Source organism: Tasmannia lanceolata, unplaced genomic scaffold (assembly GCF_043159265.1).
Source record: "Tasmannia lanceolata isolate RefF3 unplaced genomic scaffold, GAP_Taslan_0.1 ptg000012l, whole genome shotgun sequence".
Taxonomy (NCBI): Eukaryota; Viridiplantae; Streptophyta; class Magnoliopsida; order Canellales; family Winteraceae; genus Tasmannia; species Tasmannia lanceolata.
Window position 1 is genome coordinate 27,731,153 of NW_027518689.1, and position 21,256 is coordinate 27,752,408.

General features: G+C 38.3%; 1 protein-coding gene across 2 annotated transcripts in view; it reads left to right on the forward strand.

Moving 5' to 3' along the window:
- LOC143887153 (magnesium transporter MRS2-I-like) overlaps nucleotides 1–13,657 on the forward strand; it is a 57,907-nt gene extending 44,250 nt beyond the window's left edge. The window contains exons 6-12 of one of the 2 annotated variants that reach the window (XR_013254085.1): nucleotides 11,374–11,607; nucleotides 11,690–11,734; nucleotides 12,365–12,409; nucleotides 12,533–12,562; nucleotides 12,809–12,928; nucleotides 13,031–13,214; nucleotides 13,313–13,657. Coding sequence is in view for 1 of the 2 variants with exons in the window: in XM_077391256.1 (XP_077247371.1) it covers nucleotides 11,374–11,607; nucleotides 11,690–11,734; nucleotides 12,365–12,409; nucleotides 12,533–12,562; nucleotides 12,809–12,928; nucleotides 13,031–13,135 (579 nt within the window). In the remaining variant the exon portion in view is untranslated. Of the gene's footprint in view, nucleotides 1–11,373; nucleotides 11,608–11,689; nucleotides 11,735–12,364; nucleotides 12,410–12,532; nucleotides 12,563–12,808; nucleotides 12,929–13,030 lie in introns of both variants that reach the window. The other variant, XM_077391256.1, reaches the window with a different exon arrangement.
- Nucleotides 13,658–21,256: the final 7,599 nt, after the last annotated feature.

The window sequence follows — 21,256 nt, forward strand, 5'->3', positions numbered from 1 at the left end:
ACAAATATTTCATGACACTTTGCACAAGCAGAATCAAACCCAAAATGCCTTTTAGGAATTTCAAGCCTTACAGAAAAACACTAAAACTGTTTATGCAGAAAACAACCTTTAGTGCACCGTTTAATGAACAAATTATCTTAAAAATCAAGAGAATAGGAGATTGCTAGAGAGAGAAAGAGAATACAGCACTAACTGTTTTCTGTATATTGAAAAGACAGATTTCTTCTCCTTTTATGGAGCATTTGATGTCTATTCATTAAGAGAAACACCCCTTCAAGACATCCCTTGGATTGGTTTGAATAATGACCATTCGATGTAACTCTTTACGATTTAAGTGTTTTGGACCATCCACAAAGTGTCCCTTGTGTTTGAAAATCATCCATGACTGTTGGGAAGCAAAAGACATGAAAGAAGTTTGAAAACGGAAGTGAAAAGCCATGTCTATTTTCTCCCAACGGATAGATTTTCGAACAGCCGAGGTCAACCGGGCTACCGATGTCAATCGCCGATAGGCTTTTGGACTTTTTATTTTTTCCAATCCAAAGAACCGTGGTTGACCGAGGCTACCGCGGTCGACTGGCCACACCTTTCTGGAATCGTTTATATTTCCACTAACCAATCCGTGGTCGACCAAGAACTCCCAATCGACCGGTCCTGTTTGAGAATTGTTTTTTCTATTTAAAATATAACTTCTGAAAATTCTTTTAATTTAAAATACCATTTTGAAAATCTCTAACAATCCCCCACCATTTTCAAAACAAAAATAGTTTTCTCATCATGCTTGGAAACCATATGCATAAATGAAGGTATCTCTCGATTTGAACCTTCACTTGGTGAAAACACATCAAAGTTAGCCAGAATTACCTAGTAGACGTATCTTTGAACTAGCTATTCTATTCAGCTAACCAGACACATCTTCACACATAAGGTTTCATCTTTATAGGCACTTTTTAAGAGCTGAACATGTATTGGCCTTGAATCTAAATCTTAGTTTCATGAGTGCTTTAGAGACTAGCCAAGTCTCATAGGAAGCGGCACCACTCCCACACTCACATAGGTAGACTTATTAAGAGTGTCCCTGTAATTAAAACACACCAACACCATGTTATAAGTCTGTTAAGAACCCATTTGCTCATCCTTACCCTTGTAAACATTACAGATACCAAGCACTTTACCTTGGGATGAAAATAGTGTATATTATAGTACTTGCAATCACTTCATATGATGTACTTGGAATCATTGAACTCAAGACTTGATGTTTATTCAACTGTTGAATCGAGGTTCCATCATCGGTGACTATTGGTTAATGGCTTTAACCCCATCCCTACTGATATTTTTCTCATCAAATCTCTTGCAAGAGCTTTAGTCAACGGATCAACCAAATTTTGGCTTGATCTCACATAATCAATAGTTACAACCCCATTGGTCAGTAACACTCTTATAGTACTATGTCTAAGTCCTATATGTCTGGACTTACCATTATAAACATGATTATATGCCCTTGATAGTGTGGCGGCCTGAGTATCACAATGGACATAAATCGATGGCATTGGTTTAGGCCATAACAAAATTTCCAATAATGAATTCCTAAACCATTCTGTCTCTTTAGAACATGCAGCCAAGGCTATAAACTCTACTTCCATAGTAGAAGTAGTAATGCATGTTTGCTTTTTAGAGGCCCAAAAGACATCTCCACCACCAAGAGTGAAAATCCACCCACTGGTTGAAGTATGATCTATACGCTCAATTATCCAATTGGCATCAGTGTATCCTTCTATCACTGTTGGATACCCATTATAACATAGACCATATTTCATTGTCCTCTTCAAGTATCTAAATACTCTATATATTGCATTCCAATGTGCAAAACTAGGACTACTGGTAAACCTACTAAGTTTACCTACTGCAAATGATATGTCTAGTCTAGTACATGTTATAGCATACATGAGACTGCCAATAGCACTAGCATACCATAGTTGGGAAATGATCCTACCACGATTAGGTGTTGAAACAGTTGAACACTCAAAATGATTGAACCTTTTGAGCACCTTTTCTATGTAATGAGATTGGGTTAGAATCAAACCATTGTCATTCTTTATGATTCTTATTCCCAAGATTACATCTGTTTCACCCATGTCTTTCATATCAAAGTTTTGAGACAAAAATGATTTAGTACTTTGAATATATTCAATATATGTACTAAATATTAATATGTCATCAACATACAGACATATTATAACACCTTTATTACCTTCAAATTTACTATAAATACATTTATCTGACTCATGTATTCTATAGCCATTTGACACTAAAATTTATCAAATCTTTCACGCCATTGCTTAGGGGCTTGCTTAAGGCCATATAAAGATTTAATTAGTTTACAAACCTTATGCTCTAGTCCTGATAATATAAAACTATCTGGTTATTCCATGTATACTTCTTCATCCAATTCACCATTCAAGAATACAGTTTTAACATCCATTTGGTGAATATGAAGTTTGTAAATGAAAGCAAGAGCTATCAAAACTCTAATGGTAATAATCCTAGCAACTGGTGCATAAGTGTCAAAGTAATCAATACCGAGTTTTTGTGTAACCCTTTGGCAATTAGTCTTGCCATAAACTTCTCTATTGATCCATCTACTCTCATCTCCTTCTTGAAGATCCATTTACAACCTATTGGTTTTGACCCAGGTGGTAGGTCAACCAAACTTCAAGTCTTATTTCCCATGATAGAATCCATTTCGCCATTAATTGCTTCCTTCCAAAAGGCAGTATCTTGTGACTTTATGGCTTCTACATAGGTTTGATGATCACTTTCTATGTTTAAGTCTAACATGATCGATCTTGTTCCTTCTACTAGATAGGTAACAAAGTGAGGACCAAAACTCTTTTCTCTTCGATCTATTTTACTTATTCTTATTTCACTAGTTTCACTGACTTCTTTTTGAAGTTCTAGAGGGGGTTCTATGGAAGTACAAGCCTCAACTTCCTTTGGAATAGAAGAAAATCTATTCATATAAAATAGCATCCCTTGACTCAATTATAGAGTTTACCTCAAGAAAATCATTAAGTTCTATCACTAGAAACGTATAGGCCTTACTATGATTAGCATATCCTAAGAAGATACATTCAATACCCTTCTCACCTAACTTTCTTAACTTAAGCTTAGGAACTTTAACTATGGCCCTATCACCCCAAACTTTAAAGTAACTTAAGTTTGGTTTTCTTTTTTTTCAAAACTCATAAGGGGTTATATTAGACTTCTTACTTGGAACTTTATTCAAGATGTGACAAGCCGTAAGTAAGGCTTCACCCCAAAAATTCTTGTTTAAACCAAAATTTACTTGCATTAGCTATTTCAGTTAAAGTCCTATTTTTCCTTTCAGCTACTCCATTTTGTTGAGGAGTATAAGGGATAGTAGTCTCATGAATAATTACTTCCGATTCACAAAAATTAGAAAAGTAATATTCACCACCCCTATCGGATCTTAAGCACTTAATTTTTTATCCACATTGTTTTCTACTTTAGTTTTATACACCTTAAACTTTTCTAAAACCTCATTTTTGTGACTAAGGAGATATACATGACAGTACTTTGAATAGTCATCAATGAACGTGACAAAGTACTTTTTGCCTCCTCTAGTGGGGATACTATGTATATCACACACGTCACTATGAACTAGGTCTAACAAGTTATTATTCCTATACACTTTAGGAAGACTTTGAAATGATCTTAGTTTGCATGCATATTTTGTATTTGTCTACCAAGTCATGTTGATACTTAGGAATCAATTCTAATTTAACCATATCATTCATTTTCCTAGTATTAAGATGTCCTAATCGACTATGCCATAATGATAAAAAAGATTCAAGAATATAAGCGAAGACATTCACTTTATTAATATTCAACTTGAACATTCCTTCATACATATATCCCTTCCCTACAAAGGTACCCCTTTAGAAAGAATAAACTTGTCAGATTCAAACAGAAGTTTGAAGCCATTCTTGTTAAGAATGCTTCCAGACACTAAATTCTTTCTAACTTTTGGTACATGATAGACATCGGTTAGAGTGAGACACTTTTCAGATGTGAATTCAAGTTCCATCTTTCCTCTTCCTTTGACTCTGCTGTCGACGATTTGCTTATGTAGAGCCCACTTCTATCTTCAACTATTTCATAAGATGAAAATAGATTCTTGTCTTTGCAGACATGTCTCGTCACACCCGAGTCAATCCATAAATCATTGCTATCTTCAAGGACATTTGCCTCTGAAATCATGACCACAAACTTTTCTTTGTCTGTTGGTGCACCCGACTTCTTATCCTTAAGAAGTCGACACTCACTCTTGTAATGGCCAGGTTGCCACAATTGAAACAAGCCCCTTTTCTTTTCTTGTTCTTATTGAACTTCTTTTCAAGATTTTTGTTTCTCTTCTGATTGCATTTCCCTTGTTGGTTCGAGTCCTTAACATTTTTCACCAAATGGATTTTAGAGGATAGAGGTTCATGCTCTTCTTTGTTGTCTCTTATCCTTGATTCTTCCTCAATCCTGAGGCATTGAGCCAAGTCTTAAAGAGACATTTCCTCTTTCTTGTGCTTGAGACTTTTTCTAAAGTCTCAAGTGCCCAGTGAGAGGTAAGAGGGTCACTTGTGAATTGGCTAACTATTCCCACAGCATATGAAATGTCAGGACGAGTGACATTGAGATATATGAGCTTCCTAACAAGTCTCCTATATCGACAAGGGTCCTCTAATAAGTCCCCCTCTTCTAGGAGAAGTTTTGTATTTGGGTCCATGGGAGTTATGGCAGGTTTGATCCCAAGGATCTGTTAGAGATTTTCAAAATGGTATTGGAAATTAAAGGGATTTTCACAAGTTATATTTTAAATAAAAAAACAATTTTCAAACAGGGCCGGTCGACTGCGGATTGGTTATTGGAAATATAAACGATTTCCAGAAAGGTGTCGTCGGTCGACCGCGGCAGCCCCGGTCGACCGCGATTCTTCGGATCAGAAAAATAAAAAGTCCAGAAGCCTATCGGCGGGCGACCGCGGTAGCCCGGTCGACCGTGGCTGTTCGAAAATCTATCCGTTGGGAGAAAATAGACATGGCTTTTCACTTCCGTTTTCAAACTTCTTTCATGTCTTTTGCTTCCCAACCGTCATGGATGATTTTCAAACACAAGGGACACTTTGTGGATGGTCCAAAACACTTAAATCGCAAAGAGTTAAGATCGAATGGTTGTTATTCAAACCAATCCAAGAGATGTCTTGAAGGGGTGTTTCTCTTAATGAATAGACATTAAATGCTCTATAAAAGGAGCAGAAATCTGTCTTTTCAATATACAGAAAATAGTTAGTGTTGTATTCTCTTTCTCTCTCTAGTAATCTCTTATTCTCTTGAGTTTCAAGATAATTTGTTCATTAAACGGTGCACTAAAGGCCATTTTCTGCATAAACAGTTTTAGTGTTTTTCTCTAAGGCTTGAAGCTCTTAAAAGGCATTTTGGGTTTGATTCCACTTGTGCAAATCGTCATCAAATATTTGTAGGATCTTCCTACAAAGCTTCATTATATCTTGGAGGAAATTCGTGGATCCCCTTTGCACACAACTGGTCGCGGCAAAATTTGTCTTAAGGAAAGCGATTACGTGCCTTGAAGCAACTCTACAGAGTTCTATCTCCACAACATTCCCACCAACAATCTTAGGACAAAATTTTCTCACGTTGTTTCTGAGTGCTTCAATGGCATTATTTTTTATTCGTCAAATGACCCAAGACTTCGTCAAACTTAAACGTTTTGACAAAGCCAATTTCAAGCGGTAGCAAAAGAAGTTGCACTTCATCCTCACTTCACTCAAAGTGGTCCGTATTCTCACAACCCCAAAGCTGGTGGCAGTTGAAAATGAGACTCTAGCACAGGCTCGTGCAAGGCTAAAATGGGAACAAGACGACTACATTTGCAAATGGCACATCCTCAACACTATGTCAGATTCACTTTTTGACATATACCAAAGCATGGGATCGGCAAGTGAGATTTGACCCGCACTTGAAACCAAGTACATGACGGAAGATGCAAGTAGCAAGAAGTTTACTGTAAGTCGGTTTTTGAATTTTTGCATGGTAGATGATAGATCAGTTATTGATCAGTTGCATGAAATTCAACATATAGTAAGTCAAATACATTTGCAAGGTATTCTTCTTGATGATTCTTTCATTGTTCCTTCGATAATTGACAAACTTCCACCAACTTGGAAAGACTTCGATGGTTGAAAAGTGCTCTAGGAAAAGGGCTACTTTTTAAGAAACATGGTCACATGAAGTTAAAGGCCTTTTGTGATACTGATTGGGCTGGCTCTCCAACTGACAAACGATCTACTACTGGATATTGCACATTTGTTGGGGAAAACCTAGTGTCCTGGCAAAATAAGAAACAAAATGTTGTGTCCAAGTCAAGTGCTGAAGCAGAATACAGAGCTATGTCTCACACTTGTGGTGAGCTTATCTGGTTGCACTCTCTTCTATCTGAAATTGGGTTCCACCCATCTTCTGCAGAGTTATATTGTGACAACAAAGCGGCTATCTACATTGCAAACAATCCAGTGTTTCATGAGCGTACCAAAGTAACCAAACACATCGAGGTGGACTGCCACTTCATCAGACACAGGATCCAGCAGGGTGAATTGCGCACTACCTTCACTCAATCCGCTGATTAGCTAGCTAATACATTCACCAAACCATTGAGCAAAGCTAAGTTTATTGATATTTGTAACAAGCTAGGAATGTATAATATACATTCCAGCTTGAGGGGGAGTGTTGGATATATATGTTTGTGTGTAGTGCCATAAAGGCATAGTAGTCATTGTACACCTTTCTCTCTTTAATATAAATACTTGGGTGAAGGGGAGAGAACCTAACTTATTCCATTCTCTCATCTCTTTCTCTCATAACAAAGAGATCTTGAAAGACACAATAAGAAGGGAAAAATGAGACAGAGCAATTAAGATTTATGATTTTTGGTAAGTTGGCTGACATAAAGTAAATTACAGGGAGATTAGGTACACAAAGTACTGAAGATAAGGTAAGTTCGAAATGAGGGGAAAGAGTCTCAACCCCATAAATGGGAGCAATACTCCCATCGGCAAGAGTAACAGAATGAAAGAGAATGAAAGGACGAAAGGAGCGAAGTGAAGTAGAATTACCAGTCACATGGTTCGAGGCCTTGGAATCACTAATCCAGGAGTGGAGCTAGTAAGTAGAGGGGCAGGTGAACTACCTGGCTATGTAAACTCCGCAGTAGGCGGTCAACTGCTCAATCGTAGGTGCTAAAACTCCTCATAGTCATCTCTAGAGAGAAGACATGTATTACTAGGTGTTGTTGCTGGACTAGGTGCTGCTGCTGCTTGACTGGTAGAGGAGGATGTAGATGCATCAGGAAGGCTAACGATAGTGAGATGAGCAGAGCGGGGTGGATGGAGCTCGGGATGTAAGGCATAGCAAGTATCAACATGATGTCCCTCCTTCTGATAGTGAGTGCAATAAGCGCGACCACGTCCACCAGTACCCTGGCCACCACTGACGTCTTGGCCACCTCCAAGACCTCTACGACCCCTGCCATGGCCAAAGGAACCACCGCCACGGCCATAACGGTCATCACTATCATAGGCAGCGAGTGCAGAACCATCAACATAAACGGTATGAGAGGAGTCACCCAGAAGACACGGCTGGGCATGAGAATTAATTTTCGTGAAAGATGAGATAGAAACCCGAGCCAGTAATCTACTGTCGAAGGTGCAGAAAGTTCGGGTCAAAGGTATCAAGGAAATGAACAACACGGAGCTGGCCCCGTTGACGGGCAAGGACAGTCAGATCAACAGTGAGGGGCATGAAGACATCGAGAAACTAAGCGACTGTAGTGTGCGGAGTGAGGGGTATCTCCGCGTTGAAGGCACATCCACTCTGAGTAAGTGGTGCAAATACGAGTGAGGTTATTAGCCCTAGAATAGAGAACACTTGTGTGGTCTCAGAAGGCCTTAGAGGTCTACAGGCACATCATCGTGCGAGCCGCATGAGGAGCCATGCTCTTCCAAAGGAGGGTGCAAATGTAGGCATCATCCTACCCCCACCGGTCATAGGTTGAATCCGTAGAGGGAGGGGCATGACACTCAATGAGGGTGAACCTACCTTGAGCCAAGAGGTAGGTCTCAACTACCATACGCCAGCTAAGGTAATTGGACTCTTTGAGCTTCTCCGAAGTCATCTATGGGTAAGAATGCACAACGGAAGGAGAGTAAATAGAAGATGTAGCCGTAGGTGGAGGAGTCGTGCTGACAGCAGGAGCCAACCTGACAGGTGGATCCATGATGACAAGAGGATCCATAGGGACCAAGATAGAGAAGAACACACTCAACCACAACGGTGGATGATAAACAAGAGAGGGACAAAACAAGAAAAAAGGTCGCACAAGAAAAAAGGTCGCACGACGAGCCCGACCATGATACCGTGGCTCCGATGGAGACAGATAGCAAAAAGAGACATAGGAGTACTAGCCAAAAGGAGAAGGGAGGCTAGGAGACAAAATTAGAGTTGCGGAGATGAAGGAAAAAGGCATCAAAGTGGGTTTAAGCCATGAAAGAGAGAGGAAGAGGGTAAGAGAAGAAGTAGAAACCCCTTAGAGAAGAGATTCAAAGGGGGAAAGGCGCAATGGAATGAGGAAGTAAGGTGTTGAGATAGAAATTAGAGAGAACGAAGGGAGTTAGGGACGGATGTGGAGATGAAAAGGGGTGGTGTAGGGGTGTTTGGGGTAGGGGTGGGGGTGGTGGGGCTTGTCGGGTTTTGAGTAGGGAGGGGTTACGACGCTGGAAGGGTAGAAGAGCGAGGGGTTACGACGTCAGTAGGTTTAGGATTAGGGATTTCCGGTGTTGCTTGGGTAGGATTTGGGGTCTGGGATGATTTCCAACAAGGTGGGGTTTAGGGTATGGGGTTAGGGTGAGGGGTTAGAGTTCTTAGGGTTAGGGTTTAGGCTGATGGGATAGGGGAAGGAGAGATCAAGGAGATTGGGAGGTGGTTTAGGGTTCCGGTGAGAGTGAAAGAGGGAGGGAGGTTGTTGTAGGGGAGGGTGGTTGTCGTAAGAGGCGAGTCTTGTAGGGGTGTGGTGGGGAGATGGCGTGGAGGAGAAGGTTTACGACAGGGAGGGTGCTGGGGTTTTAGGGGCTAGGGTTTGGATGTGCTGAGGAAGAAGAAGAAGAAGAAGGGAAGGGCGTTTGCAATGGTGGTCCCTAAGGGCAAAACCCTAGGGTTCTGATACCATGTTGAGAGAGAAGATAAGACAGGAGAATGAGAGAAAGAAAAGTAGGGGTGGAACTCAGGTTGATTTTTGGGAATTCGGGTTGAGCTTTTACCTTAAAAGCCGGTTCGGGTTGATTCTAATTCATTTTTTAGCAAAAGCTCAACCCAACCTGACCCAAGTTGCAACCCTATAGAAAAGAGTGAGTTGGGTAGAGCTCCCATCACTTATGTCTTTATATAAAGATAGAAAAGAGTACAAAGACTTAACTGCCCTTAGGCACATATACACTTCTAACAAACCCAAACTAATCAGATAAAATATAGAATCATATTGTGGATTAGGGAACGAAGTGATAATGCTAAAACTACATCTAATTGTATTATCTTTTGAGCGAATCAACATATACAAGAAAAATCTTCGTTGGTTTACTGGAGAAAACCGACCGACATCTTGAAGCTGAATGTCGATGGTGTGGCTAGAGATAACGCTGGTATAGCTGCAGGAGGAGGTGTAACAAGAGCTGCCAAAAGTAAGATGAGTTTTGCTTTTTCCCAGTTCTACGATGAGAATACTGATATGTTGGATGAGCTAGAGCTATGAGAGATGGTCTTCGCTATTGCATGATACTCGGTATTAAAAGAACGTGGGTTGAATTTGACAGCCTTGTCCTTGTACATATTATTAAAGGCAAAGACAGATCTCCATGGCACATTCATTATATTTTAAAAGAAATAAGGAAAATATTGTCCTCTATGGAATTTGTTATCACTCACATTTGCAGACAAGGTAACTTGGTTGTAGATAGCTTGACAAACTATGGTTGCGACACCAGCACTAGTTCAGTTTTTTTGGAACTGGTTTGCCTTCCAAGGAATTCTGGAGGAGTTGCTAGATGCGATCAATTATGTATTCCTTATATTCGTAATAAATAATGTTTTTATGTTTATTTGGGGGAAAGGGGTTTTATTGTTATACTTATATCGTAACTGGATGTGTTAGAGGCAAGGCTCTATGTCCTCTTGTAATTTTATTTCCTATTAATAAACTTTGAGGTGCCCCCGGGTTCCTAGATAAATTTCGGGTTAAAAAAAATCTGGTTACTTGGAAGAGCAAGAAACAATCATTGTTTTTCTCCTTCTAATGCAGAGGCGGACTACAAGGGACCATCTCATTGTGCATGTGACATTCTCTGGCTTGGTCATTAATATCTGTGCTTGGTTTTGGCACCGAGGGCACACCAAGGGTCCAATGCCCTTGATTGTGATAACCAAGCGGCTATTCACATTGCTTCTGATGCGTTTCTTCATGAGTTGACGAAGCATATTGATGTTAATGTTCACTTTATTTAAGAGAAGATCATTAGTAAGTGTTTATCTCTTCCATATATTCCTGCGTCGCAGCAACTGACCTGCCTTTCTTCAAGATACTATGTCAAGCTGGGCATGCCTAATATATATGGCCCATCTTGATGGAGAGTGTTGTAATGTATTATATTGTGTCAATGTATATTTAGATGTATCTGGATAGATTATTTGCTTTTCTCTTTATTTACCTTCATAAATAGTATTTTAGTCATTATAAGTATTTTAGTCCTTATATAGCAACCGAGCTCATTTCCTTGCGGTTTCACCATAAACTATTTATTCTCTTCCATCTCTTATCTTTTGCTTGATTGCCTTGATTCCATCTTGCAGCACATGTTTTGTGTTCAGCTAATTGTGTGGCCAATCAGCTGGCCCCATTCAGGGTTGCTAGATTTGTGTTAGAAAGTTTTGATTTTCTTTCGCCTTGATGTGTGTGTGCGCGCGTGTGTGTGTGTGTGTTTTTTTTTTTGCTTTTTTGTTTCTCCTTTTATTTGGCTTGTTCTCTTACCATCTCGGTCACTGGGCTTTGCCCCTTTTCTAATAAATCATTGCCATTCCAAATAAACTATTATCTTTTCAAGCCAAGTATTGCTTCCATCCATGATCCACCCTTGTTTCTGTTTTACCTTTTCAATATCTATAATATGGAGGGTTGTTCATATTGGTGTTTCCATGTATGTTTAAGAGTTTTTTTAATGAACAAATGTGTAGTGCTTTGCAGGTAAGGGATGAGCTGGATCAACTTCTTGAAGACGATGATGATATGGCGGACCTTTACTTGTCAAGAAAATTGGTTGGCGTATCTTCACGCATTAGTGGCTCAGGTCTACTCAATTCGTTTCCCGACTCTTCAACTATAGGCACGAGGATTTCTAAACCAAGCAAGGCTAGTGTGGCACTGCCAACAGTTCACGGACATGAGGACGATGTTGAGGAGCTTGAAATGTTACTCGAGGTTTCTATTAGTAAACCCACTTTTCATAAATCTTATTCTACGAATATCAAAATATAAGCTGAAATGTTGTCTAACTTTGCAGGCATACTTCATACAAATTGATGGCACGCTGAACAAATTAACCACGGTATGCATTGTTGAAGTTATGTTCCCCATTGGTAGTGATCATCTACTATTGTTCTATGAGAAAATCATTTAAAAATTGTGTTTTCTTCCATGTATATAGCTGCCTTTTATTTTTGTAGAAAAAAAAATTCTAGAGATGCATTGCTTGCCAATCCTTTTGGTTATTTCTACTGTCGTAATTCTGTCTACATCATATATTAGATATGCCATAAGAGCTATTATTTGGTATCCATGAATATTTTCTCTAAGGGAAAATATGAGCATGCAGAAGTACAGTTGGGTCCCACTTGTTTGATGATCCAACCCTTTATCTGCTAGGCCCACTATGAATGCATCGTGTCTCAAAATCTCCCCAGTAAATGATTCTAACCCTTCAAATTTTGATCTGTAAGTGAACTTTCAAAGAAATAAAAAGGCACAGATTGGATGATGCCACTTTATGATTATTTATTAGAGAGTAGGATGGGGCCCATCAAAATGGTAGACATGCTATTTCATTTCAGACGGGCTTTGAGCTGTATGTACTCCATATTTCTATAGAGCTATGGAACTCTTCAAATTTTGTCATTTTTAATATTTATGTTACTTGTTGCCCTCCAGTTTTGACCCGTAACTTAAAAATTGTTTCCAGCTGAGCGAGTATATTGATGACACGGAAAATTACATTAATATCCAGGTGAATGTTTCTGCATGAAGAACTAGCTTTATATCCCTTCTCACTTTAATTAAGTGGAGATAATCATTTAGATTAAGCATAACCATTTTTCTCTAATATTGGCTCCTTTGCTTTTCATTGCAGCTTGACAATCATCGAAATCGACTGATTCAGGTGATGTTTAAGGACCTGATAATTAATGGACCTATGCATTTGTTGTAATTTGCTAATTGGAATTCACGGTTGAAAAATCTTTATTTTTTAGTGTGTCACCGAATGTATTTCACTTCTCAGCCAAGGGCAGACTTTGGAATTTTGTACTAGATCCCACATTTTTTTTCTTAATGGCAAATTAATTAAAGATGAAACGCAGATTCTTCTTATATCTGTTCATGATTCTGTTTCTTCTATTTGTGGCAGTTAAACCTCTTCCTGACTGCTGGTAATGTTTGCCTCTCTATTTATGATTTTGTTACTTCGTTACTGGCCATGAACGTCCCATATAATTGGAATAATAACCATGGATACATGTTCAAATGGGTAAGTACATATCTTCTTTGTTTAGTTAGTCTATCTGCATTTGATCAAGCACCTACTTTTTTGAATATTATCGTAGCATTTTTCTGGTTTATTGTTGAGCAGGTGGTTATCGTCACTGGATTAATGTGCGCTTCCATTTACGTGTTAATCGTTTCTTATGCCCGCTACAAGGGTCTTATCGGCTCTTCATATCTACACAGGAGATAAATAAGGATGCTGAGAATCTGTTCAGGCCCATAACGCCTTTTTTCTTATTTCCTTGCCATCATTTGGAGTTGGCCCAAAAGTAGCTGCTCACGATTTCTTCGGATATTTTCTGGCTTTTTTCTGACTCTCCTATGAGAGGTTTAATCTCTTTTCTCTTCTTCTTTTTAAATATTTCAGATTGGAGAACAGATTAGGCACTCATTGCTTCAAGCCATTGAGCACACCGTGGTTCGACGGCTGACAACCAAAATTTATTCGATTTCAGGTGCCAAATTCCAACATTTCTATACTATCATTCTTATTTTTTCGATGCCAAATCATGTTTCTTTCTGTCCTGTTCAATATCAATACTCAAAGTCAGATCAGATTGAATTCCTGATTCTCCTACATCTGTAACATTTGTAATTCAGCTAGTCGGTATATCCTGTGACAGTATTGTCTAAACAGCCCGTAGATCACTGTTACTGGTTAAATTCAAATGTATGGAAGGGTTTAATCTAGGGAAGTGATATATTCGCCCCTTTTTTTACTTGGGATTAAACCCTTCAAATGTATGGAAGGGTTTAATCTAATGTATTTATGACTACTCTTTTACCCTAGAGGGGGCTCAGAGTATCACAATAAAATCTAGTCACCCTAATAAAAAAAGGGTGACTAGATTATCTCCATTTATCTATTATTAATATTCTTATGTTGAATCAATGTATCACAATTTTATTGTGGGAATAGTAGGCCGAGGTTTATTTTATTTATCCTTTGTTCGCGTTGAGCTTAGTTCTCTGATATAATATTATCAGAACAAACTTGTTTAACAGTGCAGAATCATATTACCTATTTAAGTAGCATAATCACTCTCAGGAATAGCTCACCCAAGGATTTCTATCTCTAAAAGTCCCAGTACTACTTAAACTCCTTTGTTTCTAAATCCTAATCATTGTTATCATTATTTTAATTTGCATTTATATACATAACACCAACCTCCACTAAATACCCAAAATGCCTTTACAATGGCGATGATGCCTTTTATATGGCTTGTGTGCGAGTCAAGTCTAGAATTTTTCAAAAAGTACAGTGGGTCCCACTTAAATATGAAATACTCAAAATGGATTAGGATAGCCAGTACCAAGAATAGCTTATCCAAGTATTTCTATCTCTTTTGCGAACATCCCCAGTATCACTTAAACTCCGTTGTTTTTAACTCTTAATCATCATTTTAATTAGCATTTCCATAGGTACTCAACACCAACATTGACAAGTGCCCAAACAGTCCATTTGGAGACCAGGATTTTATAATCTAGAATTGTAAAATCCTGGATTCTACAAGCTAAAACTTGGGTTTTATAAGCTAAAACCTGGATTTTATAAGCTAAAACCTGGATTCTACTTAAATTCTTGTATCCAAATGGCCTGAAAATGCCTTTGTTGCGGCAATAATGTGTTTACAATACATACTCAAAATGTGTGAACATTATCCGTGCAAAAAATATTCAGTTTTATGCATGGTTTTAAATTTTGGTTTCGGTACCTGTTTCGGTCCCCACCGAAATCGAAATTTCTGTCGAAATCTTGCGAAACAAGATAAACACAAGTCTCTCCTAGGCTTCTTGGACTAAGGATCGGGAGAGTGACAGACACACACTCAAATGCTCAAGAATTCGGATTCAAAAAAAACAGATTTGCGCAAGTTCGGTAAAATGAATGTATCTCCCTCGATATAGGTCGGAATGACTTGATTCGAAAGCCAAACTTTCAAGGACTCAAAGATCTACAACTTTGCTGACAAAAGTTTGCTCAGAAAAATACTGGAAAGGGCTTGAAATGGTGATGGAAGTAGATGACTGCGAATGGACAGGTTTCTGGAAATAGAGCGGGGCAAAATAGAGAAAGATAATTTCAATGGCTACTCTTCTAGGTTGCCAAGGAAGATAGGTAACATCAATTCTTCTAGATTGATGGTTGTAACTCTTCAAGGATGCAAACAATAGGGGAAAGCTCCTACTCTTCAAGGAAGGAGTGAAACTCTTCTAGGTTTCAAGGTAGAACTCTTCAAGGTTCAAGGGAAAATGCACTAAGCAAATTTTCATTCAAATATTCAACTAACTCCATTACATATGTTTGATACTCTTTAAATAGAGAAATACATGAGAAAATTCGTTCAAACTAGTCCACTAACTAGTTTAGGGACTCACATACATCATTAATAGTTTAGGAACTCTAACCACATTAACTAGTCAAAGCTAGCAAACACGGTCTACCATAATAGTCATAACCCTTCAACCACTGAGCCAAATTAGGACCATGAATATCTGTTGGAAAGATAATTCAAAGACCTACAACTTCCTAGTTAAGCGTCTTCTCTGATTCGTCCATCTAGAGGTCCAACAACAGACTCCAAAAAGTGGTCAAACTCATTAATGCGGGACTCCAGCTCGATCAACGTGTCCATGGTGGGAATAGTAAGCCGGGGTTTATTTATCCTTTGTTCGCGTTGAGCTTAGTTCTCTTATAAAATATTACCAGAACAAACTCGTTTAACAGTGCAGAATCAGATTACTTATTTAAGTAGCATAATCACTCTCAGGAATAGCTCACCCAAGGATTTCTATCTCTAAAGTACTCCTTAAACTCCTTTGTTTCTAAATCCTAATCATTGTTATCATTATTTTAATTAGCATTTATATACATAACACCAACCCCCACAAAATACCCAAAATGTCTTTACAATGGCGATGGTGCCTTTTATATGGCGTGTGTGCGAGTGAAGTCTAGTTTTTTTCAATAAGTACAGTGGGTCCCACTTAAATATGAAATACTCAAAATGGATTAGGATAGTCTCCAAGAATAGCTTATCCAAGTATTTCTATCTCTTGGCGAACAGCCCCAGTATCACTTAAACTCCGTTGTTTTTAACTCCTAATCATCATTTTAATTAGAATTTACATAGGTACTCAACACCAACATTGACAAGTGCTCAAACAGTCCATTTGGATACCAGGATTTTATAATCTAGAATTGTAAAGTCCTGGATTCTACAAGCTAAAACTTGGGTTCTAAAACCTGGACTTTATAAGCTAAAACTTGGATTGAACATTTTCAGGATTGTAAAATCCAGGTTTTAGCTTACGAAATACAGGTACTTGTAAATTCTAAGATTTTACAATCCTGGACAACAAAATTCTTGTATCCAAATGGCCTGAAAATGCCTTTGCCGAAACAATAATGTGTTTACAATACATACTCAAAATGTGCGAACATTATCCGTGCAAAAAATATTCAGTTTCATGCATGGTTTTAAATTTCGGTTTAGCTACCGGTTTCGGACCCCACCGAAATCAAAATTTCAGCCAAAATCCTGCGAAACCAGATCAACAATATTTTATTTGACAGAAAATATTAGTTTAATTAAAAAAAACAGGTTTTGGGTGAAACTTATTTGAAAAAAAAAAAAAAAAAACTGGTCTTTGGGTGAAATTTCGGGGAAAAACAAAATGTCGAACCGAAATTCCGAAATTTCGGACGAAATAAAATACCTTTTCGGGTATTAGTGATTTCGGTGTCGGTCTCCACCGAAATCTTTGGTCTGAAATTTCAGATTTCGGTCGAAATTTAAAACCATGGTTTTATGATTAAATTCACTTAAAATATGTCTCTAATACCTACAAAGAATTTTACATCAATAAGGTATTCATTATTTGGGATTTGCAAGGGACTCCGGCAGGAAAGCATTTCAGGGTTAGCTGTTGTATAAATGTAAATACCCAAAAATACCCTCCATTAAAATTTATTCCCCCTTTATTAAAAAGGGGCATTTTTGTCCGTTTGAATTTGACTCAAATTAGGGCTTCCTAATAAAGCCTAAAAGTATATCGTTTTAAGGCTAAAACAAACCCTAAATGTTTTGTTCAACCTTAGAGAAAGAAATCAGAGAAAGAAGAAAAGAAGACTGAGGAGATCGCGATTTCAGAGTCGAAGCCATGAATCAAGGTGAGATTTATGTTGGTTTCGCATAAAATTTGTATAAGAATTTAGGGATGAATTTAAAGATCCCTAAGAATTTAGTTCTGGAACTTTAAGAATTGAGGGTTGATTCATGCCCTAAAATCTTAGACTAAATTATGATAAATAAATCTGAGATTTTTGGAGCATGATATTAGATTAGATGGATTCCTCTCGTCGATACGAGTCCAACGAATCCAACCACGCACGAATCGGAGTTAAAACGAAGAAGTTATGGCCTTTTGAAGTTTTCAGGACGAATCTGGAATTTTCCCCAAAAACCCAGTCTGCGATCTTCGGACTTCCGAAGGGAGGCTAGTACTATCAGTCTGAGGCCTTCGGACTTCCGAACCCTGAAAATGTGTAAAACTTTGAAAAATCATAACTTCTTCATCTCTTATCCGTTTTCGATGCTTTGGTACTCTATGGACTCGGCAGAAGACGTACTTTGTGATAAAAATAGATTCAAAAATGTTTGAAGACTCCATGATAATGGTAATTCTATAAACACCCTTATTTGTTATCTATGCCCTGGTCAGATCGGAATATTGAAACATAACGAACGACATTGAGGTACGTAATAACGTACTACTTTGGGTAATTGTAAACCCTTTTCCCTTTGAATCGGTATTGACTTTGAAAAACTGTATTGACACGTTTGAACTTTTCAATTAGCTTTGAAGTCTAACATGCCATTTTGTTTCACCTACTGCTACTTTAGATCCATTGAAACAACTATATGAATATCTGTCTGGACTTTAGACCTTTGGGACCTTCTTTTGAATTTTGAATCTTTAGTACTATTCGAATATTTAGAAGTATCTGAACCCTGAACCTTTGAAGTAACTGCTCTGAACTCTGAATCCTTAGAATAACTGCTCTGAACTCCGAACCGTTGAAATAACTGTTCAGAACTCCAAACCTTGGAAATAATTGTTTGAATACATGTTCTGAACTTTGAACCTTTGACACTAGCAGTTTGAATACTTTGAACTATTTAAACCATTTGAATACTTTGAACTATCTGAATATGACCCTTGGATACCTTTTGAACACTTCTGTGGAGGCTTGGACTATTTCTAGACCCTGCCATATGGGGGTAAAACATTTGGCAATTCTGGACCCACCGTAGGGGTAGTACACTGGAACTTCTGGCCCGTCAGTGGGATAAAACGTTGGCCCTGTCGACTTGTATCTGAACTTTGAGGAACTAGTTCCAACACCGTGGACTGTCGGTGTATAAGCAATAACATGTCTTCTGAACCATGCCAATGACTCTGAAGTGTATATGAACTTTGAAAACCTTTGAATATGAACTCTGAAAACCTTTGAACCTGGTCAGAACTCAGACTTTGAATTTGCCTTATTGCACCTTTAATTTAGAACCATATTTGACATGCACTTATAACTACTTTGTGCCTATTGATTTAGCTAAGACCTCAGAACTCAGCTTTGATTTTGACTATCTGACCCTATTAAGCCTTGGCATGCTTAGACTGTACTTAGAGTAGTGTTTTATTATGTACTGAGCTTTCAGCTGACTGTGGTTATTTAATATTTTTCAGGTCTTGGCCCTCGTGAAGAAAATGAGGAACAGGATGCTTAGCCTTCGAACTGGACTTCAGCTTGGAAAATTAGTTTAGTTATTTCAGATTCTTTAGGAAGTGAGTATTTGAATAAGATGTAAAGACCTTAATATTTATTTTGTTTTGACTATTGGGGAGAGATAAGATTTTGATTTGACTCTGATGGGTCCGCACTAATTGAGACTCTAATATATTTAGTTATGAATGCCAGGTTATTTATGTTATTGCTTGTAGCCTTGTACATTTGTGGGACTTGTCTTGCAGGTGTACGGCGCTGTCATGTCTTACGCCCAAGGTGGGGTTTGGGACGTGACAGAAAGTGGTATCAAATCTTAGGCTTTAGGTCCTAGGTAGAATCATTTGAACAAAAGACTTTGATTGTGAGAACTGGGGATTTAGATAAGGAGCAATTAGGAAGTGCTTGATAGGTTTGTGTGTTTCGGGGACTCCTGATAACACATAAATCAGACGCGCGATCAGGGCTCAATTATAAATTCAAATGCACCCAGGGACGCTTGGGAAGCATGCGAGTTTGTGATTGGGTAAGAATCATGAAAAATATGTGTTGTATAGATATTGGCTCCAAATGGGAATTGTTTGTATTATTGTAAGTATGTAACTATGCTTTAGACAGTTTTCTGATTAAGCGTTTTATTGGATTTAGGAATATGGCTAACAAAATTAGTAAGATGTGTCCTATAAGGATTGAAAACAGAGAAATGTTAGTAGATCTTATCTTTGCTGAATTATCTGACTTCGATGTGATTTTGGGAATGGACTGGTTGTCAACCCATTATGCATTGGTAGATTGTAATAAGAAGGTAGTAAGAGAGGAAAATTTTTGTTTTGAAGGGAGTGGAGCTCACTCGACTCATATAGTTTTGTCTGCAATGCAAGCTTCTCGACTTCTTGGACAAGGTTGCGAAGCTATCTTGGCCTCAGTAGTTGAGGTTAATGATAATGGTATGAAGATTGAGAACATCCCTATAGTTAGGGAGTCTGCAGATGTGTTTCTTGAAAACCTTCCAGGTCTACCTCTGAATATAGAAGTTGAATTTACTGTTGATCTAGCTCCTGGAACGGCGCCTATCTCTAAGGCCCCGTATCATATGACACCTTTGGAAATGAAAGAATTGAAAAGTCAGTTAGAAGAACTGTTAGAGAAGGATTATGTGCGACCCAGTGTTTCACCATGGGAAGAACCAATTTTGTTCGTTAAGAAGAAAGATGGAACTATGAGATTATGTATAGATTACAGAGAATTGAACGAAGTTACTATAAAGAACAAATATCTGCTTCCGCGAATAGATGATTTGTTTGATCAATTGCAAGGGGCATGTGTGTTTTCCAAGATCGGCCTTCGATCGGGTTATCATCATCTTAGAATTAAATCAGAAGATGTTCCGAAGACCGCCTTCCGAGCTCAGTATGGCCATTATGAGTTTCTTGTTATGCCGTTTGGATTAACCAATGCCCCGGCAGCTTTTATGGACTTGATGAACAGGATATTCAGACCACTATTAGACCAGTTCGTGGTTGTGTTCATTGACGACATTCTGATATATTCTAAAAGTCAGTCTGACCACGAGCATCATTTGAGAGTTGTCTTAGAAACCTTAAGAAAAGAGAAACTATATGAAAAACTGAAGAAATGTGAATTCTGGCTCGACTCAATCTCCTTTTAGGGTCATGTGGTCTCTAAAGATAGTGTGTCTGTAGACCCAAAGCAGATTGAGGCAGTAACATTATGGAATAGGCCGAATAATGTTCTTGAAATTCGTAGTTTTCTGAGATTGGCAGGATCCTACCGCTGTTTTGTTCAGGACTTTTCGCGTTTGGCTGCCCCTTTGACCCGTTTGACACTGAAAGGGACAAAATTTGTTTGGTCTGAGGATTGTGAAAAGAGTTTTCAAGAATTGAAACAAAGACTAGTTTCTGCTCCCATTCTAGCTTTGTCTGTTAGTAGAATGGGATTTGTAATTTAGAGTGATGCCTCGAAGAAAGGCTTAGGATGTGTGTTAATGCAGAATGGCAAAGTGATAGTGTATGCATCACGCCAGTTGAAACCTTATGAAGAGAACTATCCGACTCATGATTTGGAATTGGCAGTCGTTGTGTTTGCTCTGAAAATCTTGAGGCATTATCTGTATGGGGAACCGTGTGAAATCTTTAGTGATCATAAGAGTCTTAAGTATATCTTTACTCAAAAAGAATTGAACATGAGACAGAGGCGTTGGTTAGAACTATTGAAGGATAGCTGATGCTCTAAGTCGGAAGTCGTTTGTGAATTTGGCAACTTTGATTACTTCTCAAAAGTACATTTTGGAAGACATCCGAAGATCAGAAATAGAAATTCGTGGTCCAAACTTTGGGGTACTGATTGCAGCACTCCAAGTACAGCCCACAGTGCAGGAAAGAATCGGGATAACTTAGGAATCCGACCCAGAACTTTGTAAAATTAGAAATAAGTTAAAAGAAGGATCTGAATCTGAATTCTGAATTCACAATGACGGTACCTTGATGTTTGGTAACCGTATTT